The 9,994-nt window shown below is 47.4% G+C and overlaps 1 protein-coding gene across 19 annotated transcripts in view; it reads right to left on the bottom strand.

The window, feature by feature from the left end:
* Positions 1-421: 421 nt before the first annotated feature.
* The window catches only part of map2 (microtubule-associated protein 2), a 163,874-nt gene continuing 154,301 nt past the window's right edge, over positions 422-9,994 (bottom strand). For 18 of the 19 annotated variants that reach the window (XM_052493516.1, XM_052493517.1, XM_052493532.1 and 15 more), the window contains 3 exons: positions 7,469-7,550; positions 2,754-2,866; positions 422-2,163 (listed from right to left, as the gene is read on the bottom strand). In XM_052493516.1, coding sequence (XP_052349476.1) covers positions 1,939-2,163; positions 2,754-2,866; positions 7,469-7,550 — 420 coding nt within the window. In that variant the 3' untranslated portion in view covers positions 422-1,938. The remainder of the gene's footprint in view (positions 2,164-2,753; positions 2,867-7,468; positions 7,551-9,994) is intronic. The other variant, XM_052493520.1, reaches the window with a different exon arrangement.

Genomic DNA, 9,994 nt, shown 5'->3' with positions numbered 1-9,994 from the left:
ACTAGAAGCAGAGTGGGGTTGAGGCAGGGTGGGCTGTTCGGTACCCGAGGCTGGAGGTGGACTTGAGGGAAATTGAAGGCTGGGTGGAGGCTTGATGAGGGAGCCTGGGGTGGACTAGAGGAAAGTGAGGGAGTCCGAGGCTTGGGGTCAGGTTAAACTGGAAGCAAGTTGAGGGTGTCAGGAGTCTGGGATTAGTCGTCTGGAGGCAGGGGAAAGCGTCCGGGGCTGGAGGGAGACTGTAGGCAGGGGAAGGTGTTCAGGGCTGGGGTGGACTGGAGGGAGACTGTAGGCAGGGGTAAGGTGTTCAGGGCTGGGGTGGACTGGAGGGAGACTGTAGGCAGGGGGAAGGTGTTCAGGGCTGTGGTGGACTGAAGGGATACTGTAGGCAGGGGTAAGGTGTTCAGGGCTGGGGTAGACTGGAGGGAGACTGTAGGCAGGGGGAAGGTGTCCAGGGCTGGGGTGGACTGGAGGGAGACTGTAGGCAGGGGTAAGGTGTTCAGGGCTGGGGTGGACTGGAGGGAGACTGTAGGTAGGGGGAAGGTGTTCAGGGCTGTGGTGGACTGGAGGGAGACTGTAGGCAGGGGGAAGGTGTTCAGGGCTGGGGTGGACTGGAGGGAGACTGTAGGCAGGGGTAAGGTATTCAGGGCTGGGGTGGACTGGAGGGAGACTGTAGGCAGGGGGAAGGTGTTCAGGGCTGTGGTGGACTGGAGGGAGACTGTAGGCAGGGGTAAGGTGTTCAGGGCTGGGGTGGACTGGAGGGAGACTGTAGGCAGGGGTAAGGTATTCAGGGATGGGGTGGACTGGAGGGAGACTGTAGGCAGGGGGAAGGTGTTCAGGGCTGTGGTGGACTGGAGGGAGACTGTAGGCAGGGGTAAGGTGTTCAGGGCTGGGGTGGACTGGAGGGAGACTGTAGGCAGGGGGAAGGTGTTCAGGGCTGTGGTGGACTGGAGGGAGACTGTAGGCAGGGGTAAGGTGTTCAGGGCTGGGGTGGACTGGAGGGAGACTGTAGGCAGGGGGAAGGTGTTCAGGGCTGTGGTGGACTGGAGGGAGACTGTAGGCAGGGGTAAGGTGTTCAGGGCTGGGGTGGACTGGAGGGAGACTGTAGGCAGGGGGAAGGTGTTCAGGGCTGGGGTGGACTGGAGGGAGACTGTAGGCAGGGGTAAGGTGTTCAGGGCTGGGGTGGACTGGAGGGAGACTGTAGGCAGGGGTAAGGTATTCAGGGATGGGGTGGACTGGAGGGAGACTGTAGGCAGGGGGAAGGTGTTCAGGGCTGTGGTGGACTGGAGGGAGACTGTAGGCAGGGGTAAGGTGTTCAGGGCTGGGGTGGACTGGAGGGAGACTGTAGGCAGGGGGAAGGTGTTCAGGGCTGTGGTGGACTGGAGGGAGACTGTAGGCAGGGGTAAGGTGTTCAGGGCTGGGGTGGACTGGAGGGAGACTGTAGGCAGGGGGAAGGTGTTCAGGGCTGTGGTGGACTGGAGGGAGACTGTAGGCAGGGGTAAGGTGTTCAGGGCTGGGGTGGACTGGAGGGAGACTGTAGGCAGGGGGAAGGTGTTCAGGGCTGGGGTGGACTGGAGGGAGACTGTAGGCAGGGGTAAGGTGTTCAGGGCTGGGGTGAACTGGAGGGAGACTGTAGGCAGGGGTAAGGTGTTCAGGCCTGGGGTGGACTGGAGGGAGACTGTAGGTAGGGGGAAGGTGTTCAGGGCTGGGCTGGACTGGAGGGAGACTGTAGGCAGGGGTAAGGTGTTCAGGGCTGTGGTGGACTGGAGTGAAACTGGAGGCAGGACGGGGTGAGGAGGGTCCAGGCCTGGGGGATATGGTGGCTGGAGGAAGGGTGAAGGTGTCCGGTGCCTGGGGTGTCTGCGTGCCTGGATATCTGGGCTGGGATTGACTGGAGGCAGGGTGGGGGTCAAAGTATCCAGGTAGAGGTTGTCAAGGCTCTCACAAACCCTGCATGGTCAGGGCAGTGGTGACATCGTCAGCCAGTGTGGCTAGCTGTGGAGGCTCCAGCAAGTTGATGCTGTCGGAGGAGGACAGGTGGCTGTGGAGGTGGGGGGACAGCGTCCCTGACATGCCCGTTCCCGGTGACTGGGTCATGATGATCTCCGCCCCGTGGTCCACCCGGGCCTTGGCCGTGTCACGGAACAACAGCTTGTGGCTCTCGATCTACAAGGAGTTAGGGTAATTGAGATAGACACACACAGGTTGGGGATAAGCACAAACACATAGGTTGGGATATGAACACACACACACAGGTTAGGGATAAGCACAAACACACAGGTTGGGGACATGCATGCACACACACAGGCTGGGGATATGCACACACACACACAGGTTGGGGATATGCACACACACACACACACACACACACACACACACACACACACACACACACACACACACACACACACACACACACACACACACACACACACACACACACACACACACACACACACACACACACACACACACACACACACACACACACACACACACACACACACACACACACACACACACAGGTTGGGAATAGACACACAGATGTCATATGGAGGGTTCGAGTGGTGCTAACCTTGGAGGAGACTGTTTGAGACTGATGTCCGACTGATCAGTGTGCGTCCCAAATGGGACCTTATTGCCTTTATCGAGCACTAATTTTGACCAGAGCACATAGGGCCCTTTAAAGGAATAAGGTGCCATTTGGGACTCACACAATCTTCGTTGTGATGAGGTGACAGTATGATGGGACTTACCATAATGAGGCCTCCACCAGGGGTGTGGTGTGCATTATCCAGGGAACCCACCTTGGGCTGGGCCTTGTCTTTGAAGTCCAGCTTCACATTTTCTATGCGCACGTTACCTCCCCCTAGTGGAGCAGATGGAGAGAGGGAGAAGGGGGGCAGAGGGAAGGGGAGAAAGACCCAAGAAGACAAGGGTAAGTAAGATGGTGAGAGAGGTGTTCCAATAAATCATTATACTTTATCATCAATAATTAGTCAAACCAATGAAAAGACAGACGAGACCCTTAGTCCTTATCAGGATCCCCATTAGCTGTTGCCATGATTATAGTCTTCCTGGGGTCCATACCCTGCCAATATATCACTTGATAATGTAATTGAAAAGGTGCTTCAGAAATAAATCATTACCTCTATGGGTTAATTAGGACACAGGGAAGTTCAGATATTGTCATCCTACAAGACACATTGTATAGAGGAGACGGACCCATTTGTTGCCCTCTAGGTTACAGAGAACCCGGTAGTCCCATCCACCAAATTATCAGGTGTAAAACAAATCAAATCAAATTGTATTAGTCACATGCGCCCAAATACAACAGATGTACCTTACAGTGAAATGTTTACCTACGAGCCCCTAATCAACAAGGCAGTTAAAAAAATAAGATCAGCTAGATGCAGGCAAGAGTTTGCAAGGCGATATTGAACGTGTCACTAACATTTTCCTCTCGACCTGTGTGCACCTACGCTGTAAACTTTCATTCATAGGCTAGGTTGTAGCAACCTCATGATGGGTTTAGGGAAAATCTGAGTATCATGTAGTAGTCTAAACCTATCGATGTTACATTGAACTGGTTGAATGGAATATGAATGACAATCAGCCATTATGCTGTAATAGAAATAAGGCCATGCTCATGAGAAAAAAATAATCGTCCTGCCTCATCTTAAACGGCATTGACCACCACTGATTTCCTCAGTGAAAACAATGTACTACAAATGTCAAATTCGCTTTTTATCAAATGACTGTATGACTGACCACGTATTCACCCTGCACACCCTAAATGACAAACAAACCAAAGCAAAGGCAAGATCTTCTCTTGCTTTGCTGATTTTGGCATGAGGGTCTGCTAAACAAATTGATGGAAAGCGGTGTTGGGGGAATGACATACGACATTATAAAATCCATGTACACAAACAATAAGTGTGCTGTTAAAATAGGCAAAAAGCACACATTTCTTTCCACAGAGCCCCGCCCTCTTTAACATATATATCAATGAATTTGCGAGGGCACTAGAACAGTCTGTAGCACCCGGCTGTAGCACCCTACTAGAATCTGAAGTCAAATGTCTACTATTTGCTGATGATCTCATGCTTCTGTCCCCAACCAAGGAGGGCCTACAGAAGAACCTAGTACCTAGTCAGACCTGCGCCCTGACAGTAAATCTCAGTAAGACAAAAATGATGGTGTTCCAAAAAACGTGAAGTTACCAGGACAACAAATACAAATTCCACCTAGACACCGTTGTCCTAGAGCACACAAAAAAACTCTTCAACCTACATCAGCACAATAGGTAACTTACACAAAGCTGTGAACGATCTGAGAGACAAGGCAAGAAGGGTCCTCTACGCCGTCAAAAGGAACATAAAACTTGACATCCCAATTAGGATCAGGCAAAAATAAATACTTGAATCAGTTAAATAACTCATTGCCCTTTATGGTTGTGAGGGCTGGGGTTAGTTCACCAACCAAGAATTCACAAAATGGATCAAACACCAATTTGAGACATGTACAACGTAAAACACCAAACAATGCACACAGAGTAGAATTAGGCCAATACTCGCTAATTATCAAAATCCAGAAAAGATCTGTTAAATTCTACAACCACCTAAAAGGAAGGTGGCGATTCCCAAACCTTTCATAACAAAGCCTTCACTTAACCTAGAGAAGAGTCCCCTTAGCAAGCGGGTCCTGGGGCTCTGTTCACATACACAAACAAACCCTACAGAATCCCAGGACAGAAACAGCAACACAATTAAACCCAACCAAATCCCGAGAAAACAAAAAGATAACTACTTGACACATTGGAAAGAATTGACAAAAAAACAGAGCCAACTGGAATGCTATTTGGCCCTAAACAGAGAGTACACAGTGGCAGAATACCTGACTACTGTGACTGACCCAAAATGAAGGAAAGCTTTGACTACCGTATGTACAGACTCAGCGAGCATAGCCTTGCTATTGAGAAAGGCCGCTGTGGGCAGACATGGCTCTGAAGAAAAGACAGGCTATGTGCACACTGCCCACAAAATGAGGTGGAAACTGAGCTACACTTCCTAACCTCTTGCCAAATGTATGACCAATTAGAGACACATATTTCCCTCAGATTACACGGACCCACAAAGAATTTGAAAACAAATAGAACTTGAATAAACTCCCATAACTCTACCCACATGTACATACTACCTCAACTAACCGGTGCCCCCGCACATTGACTCTGTACGGGCACCCCCCTTTATACAGTATAATGTTATTTTTTACTGCTGCTCTTTATTTACTTGTTACTTTTATCTCTTATTTCTTATCCATATTTTTTGAAACTGCACTGTTGGTTAGGGGCTCATAAGTAAGCATTTCACTGTAAGGTCTACACCTGTTGTATTCAGCGCATGTGACTAATAAAATTAGAATTTGATTTGATTTTATCAATTGGGTGAAATACCAGTGTGCATCACAGCAGCAAGATTTGTGACCTGTTGCCACAAGAAAAGGGCAACCAGTGAAGAACAAACATGATTGTACATACAACCCATATTTATGGTTATTTATTTTCCCTTTTAAACTTGAACTATTTTCACATCTTTATAACTCTGTACATTGCCATACCATGACATTTGAAATGTCTATTCCTTTGAAACTTTTGTGAGTGTAATGTTTACTTGACATGTTTTATTGTTTATTTCACTTTTGTTTATTATCTATTCCACTTGCTTTGGCAATGTAAACATATGTTTCCCATGCCAATAAAGCCCTTTGAATTGAATTGAGTGAAGCAGTGTGAATGTATTATATTAAACATACTGACACTGACCACCAGATGGCGGTGTAGGACTCTGACGCAGCAGTCAGTCACCACTCTCAGAGCAGGGGGGGATTTGTCCGCATCACACACTACACGTGATTTACTTATTGTACGTACGCATCCTAAATGGCACCATTTTCCTTATAGTGCACTAATTTTGACTACAGCCCATACCCATATGTCTCTGGACAAAAGTAGTGCATTATATAGAAAATAACCTCAACGTCAACAAAACAAAGGAGATGATCGTGGACTTCAGGAAACAGCAGAGGGAGCACCCCCCTATCCACATTGACAGGACATTAGTGGAGAGGGTAGTAAGTTTTAAGTCCCTCGGTGTACACATCACGGGCAAACTGAATTGGTCCACCCACATAGACAGTATTGTGAAGAAGGCGCAACAGCGCCTCTTCAACCTCAGGAGGCTTGTCACCAAAAGCACTCACAAACTTCTACAGATGCACAATCGAGAGCATCCTGTCGGGCTGTATCACCACCTGGTACGGCAACTGCTCCCCCCACAACCGTAAGGCTCTCTCTCCACAGGGTAGTGAGGTCTGCACAACGCATCACCGGGGGCAAACTACCTGCCCTCCAGGATACCTACACCACCCGATGTCACAGGAAGGCCATAAAGATCATCAAGGACAACAACCACCCAAGCCACTGCCTGTTCGCCCCGCTATCACCCAGAAGGCGAGGTCAGTACAGGTGCATCAAAGCAGGGACCGAGAGACTGAAAAACAGCTTCTATCTCAAGGCCATCAGACGGTTAACATCCACCACTAACATTGAGTGGCTGTGGCCAACATACCGTCTCAACTCCAGCTCACTTTAATAATGGAAATTGATGTAAAAAAATGTATCACTAGCCACTTTAAACAATGCAATTTAATATAATGTTTATATACCCTACATTACTCATCTCATATGTATATGTACTGTATATACTGTACTTTATATCATCTACTGCATCTTGCCATCTTTATGTAATACATGTATCACTGGCCACTTTAAACTATGCCACTTTTATGTTTACATACCCTACATTACTCATCTCATATGTATATACTATACTCGATACCATCTACTGTATCTTGCCTGTGCCGTTCTGTACCATCACTCATTCATATATCTTTATGTACATATTATTCTATCCCTTTACACTTGTGTGTATAAGGTAGTAGTTGTGGAATTGTTAGGTTAGATTACTCGTTGGTTATTACTGCATTGTCGGAACTAGAAGCACAAGCCTTTCGCTACATTCGCATTAACAATACAATTAGATTAGATTTGATTTGGATATAGGTATTAGTGTTCCATTTGAGATGCATCCTATGATGCTCTATCACTCGTTCCTTTATATACAGTCAGGTAGAAGTCTAATTCCTATACAAGCCCAACATGGTTCTAGTGCGTTGTAGATTGACTGTAGGTTCCCATATATCTCAAGTGTCAGTGTGGGGTGACCCAGGTAGATAAGATCAATATTTTGTCCAACTTTATTGTCCAAGACAGAGAAATATGCCTTGGACATACAAGCACTGCTGCTCCCATATAAAATACTCATCACATAATACACATCACATAAATAATCAACAGAAACACATCACATACACCTATAATACCGGTACACAGGTAGAGCAGGTTGTTTACCTGGCCGGTGGCGAATGTTGTCCAGGGATCCACACTTGGAGGTCACATGACTCAGGTCAATCTTCTTGGTCTGGATCTGCACCTGTAGAGGAACACCTGATCAGAGGTGCCTGGTTCTGGTGATCACCTATTTACCCATTATCCTACGAGGGAGGATCAAGAGGCAACGACCTCGAAGAACTACAGAAAATGACTGGATCTACCCATCTATCTATCCAGTTGACTAGCAATGTAAGGCCTGTGAGAATGATCTGTGATAGAGTTGGTTCCTGATCATATGATTACTCGTCATACACATTGTGCTATGAGGGAGGATAAGAGACAGAGAACTACCATCTCTTGTCTCTGACATGCTGTAAAGGTCGGGACTACCCAGTTGACTGGTTAAGTAACAGTGTTTTAGACAGTTATACTATAACTTACATTTGTTCTATTTTTTGTTGTTGCATATCCCACTCCCTCTGAAATATCCTAGGAGAGTGGGATCACGACCAGAGATCAGCCATTATTGACCCTGGAGCAATTAGCCTTAAGTGCCTTGCTCAACCAAATAAGGTTCTACCTGGAACCAAAAACGGTTCATCAAAGGGTTCTTCTATGGGGACAGTCGAATAACCCTTTTAGGTTCTAAAAAGAACCTAACCTCACACTCAACGTCAACAAAACAAAGGAGATGATCGTGGACTTCAGGAAACAGCAGAGGGAGCACCCCCCTATCCACATCGACGGAACAGTAGTGGAGAGGGTAGTAAGTTTTAAGTCCCTCGGCGTACACATCACGGAAAAACTGAATTGGTCCACCCACATAGACAGTGTTGTGAAGACGGACCAGGTGAATCCAGGTGAAAGCTATGATCCCTTATTAGTGTCACCTGTTCAATCCACTTCAATCCGTGTAGATGTCTCTCATTCCCACAGGTGTTACTTAGCTAGTCAACTGGATACATAGATGGGTAGATCCAGTCATTTACATCAGAGACAAGAGTGTAGCAAAACCTAATATCTACGACAATACACTGAGTGTACAAAACGTTATCAATACCTTCCTAATTGTTGCACCCCCTTTTGCCCTCAGAACAGCCAAAATTCGTCGGGGCATGGACTACAAGGTGTCCAAAGCGTTCCATATTTTGTTTTGCCAATTCACCTTCTGAATGCACACATACACGATCCATGTCTCAATTGTCTCAAGGCTTAAACATCCTCCTTCAACCTGTTTCCTGCCCTTCATCTACACGGACTGAAGTGGATTGAACAGGTGACACTAATAAGGGATTACAACTTTTACCTGGATTCACCTGGTCCGCCTGGAAAGAGCAGGTGTTCCAAATGTTTTGTACACTCAGTGTATGTATTATTATCAGCCCAAGTCAAGCACAGACTATTATCCGTTTGTAGTAAACGTCAGGTGCACATAAAGACAATTTACGACAACCCTCTCATTCTGTTATGAAGAGCTGTTGCCTTATGAGCTGCAAAACCTGGACCCGTATAAATCAGCTGGGCTTGACAATCTGGACCCTCTATTTCTGAAACTATCCGCCGCCATTGTCGCAACCCCTATTACCAGCCTGTTCAACCTCTCTTTCATATCGTCTGAGATCCCCAAGGATTGGAAAGCTGCCGCAGTCATCCCCCTCTTCAAAGGGGGAGACACCCTGGACCCAAACTGTAACAGACCTATATCCATTCTGCTTTGCCTATCTAAGGTCTTCGAAAGCCAAGTCAACAAACAGGTCACTGACCATCTCGAATCCCACCGTACCTTCTCCGCTAGGCAATCTGGTTTCCGAGCCGGTCACGGGTGCACCTCAGCCACACTCAAGGTACTAAACGACATCATAACCGCCATCGATAAAAGACAGTACTGTGCAGCCGTCTTCATCGACCTTGCCAAGGCTTTCGACTCTGTCAATCACCATATTCTTATCGGCAGACTCAGTAGCCTCGGTTTTTCGGATGACTGCCTTGCCTGGTTCACCAATTACTTTGCAGACAGAGTTCAGTGTGTCAAATCGGAGGGCATGCTGTCCGGTCCTCTGGCAGTCTCTATGGGGGTGCCACAGGGTTCAATTCTCGGGCCGACTCTTTTCTCTGTATATATCAATGATGTTGCTCTTGCTGCGGGCGATTCCCTGATCCACCTCTACGCAGACGACACCATTCCATATACTTTCAGCCCGTCATTGGACACTGTGCTATCTAACCTCCAAACGAGCTTCAATGCCATACAACACTCCTTCCGTGGCCTCCAACTGCTCTTAAACGCTAGTAAAACCAAATGCATGCTTTTCAACCGATCGCTGCCTGCACCCGCATGCCCGACTAGCATCACCACACTGGATGGTTCCGACCTTGAATATGTGGACACCTATAAGTACCTAGGTGTCTGGCTAGACTGCAAACTCTCCTTCCAGACCCATATCAAACATCTCCAATCAAAAATCAAATCAAGAGTCGGCTTTCTATTCCGCAACAAAGCCTCCTTCACTCACGCTGCCAAGCTTACCCTAGTAAAACTGACTA

This window comes from Oncorhynchus keta, chromosome 34, assembly GCF_023373465.1.
Source record: "Oncorhynchus keta strain PuntledgeMale-10-30-2019 chromosome 34, Oket_V2, whole genome shotgun sequence".
NCBI classification, from domain to species: domain Eukaryota; kingdom Metazoa; phylum Chordata; class Actinopteri; order Salmoniformes; family Salmonidae; genus Oncorhynchus; species Oncorhynchus keta.
Note: the sequence above shows the minus strand (reverse complement) of the source record. Positions and strands in the feature narration are given on the sequence as shown.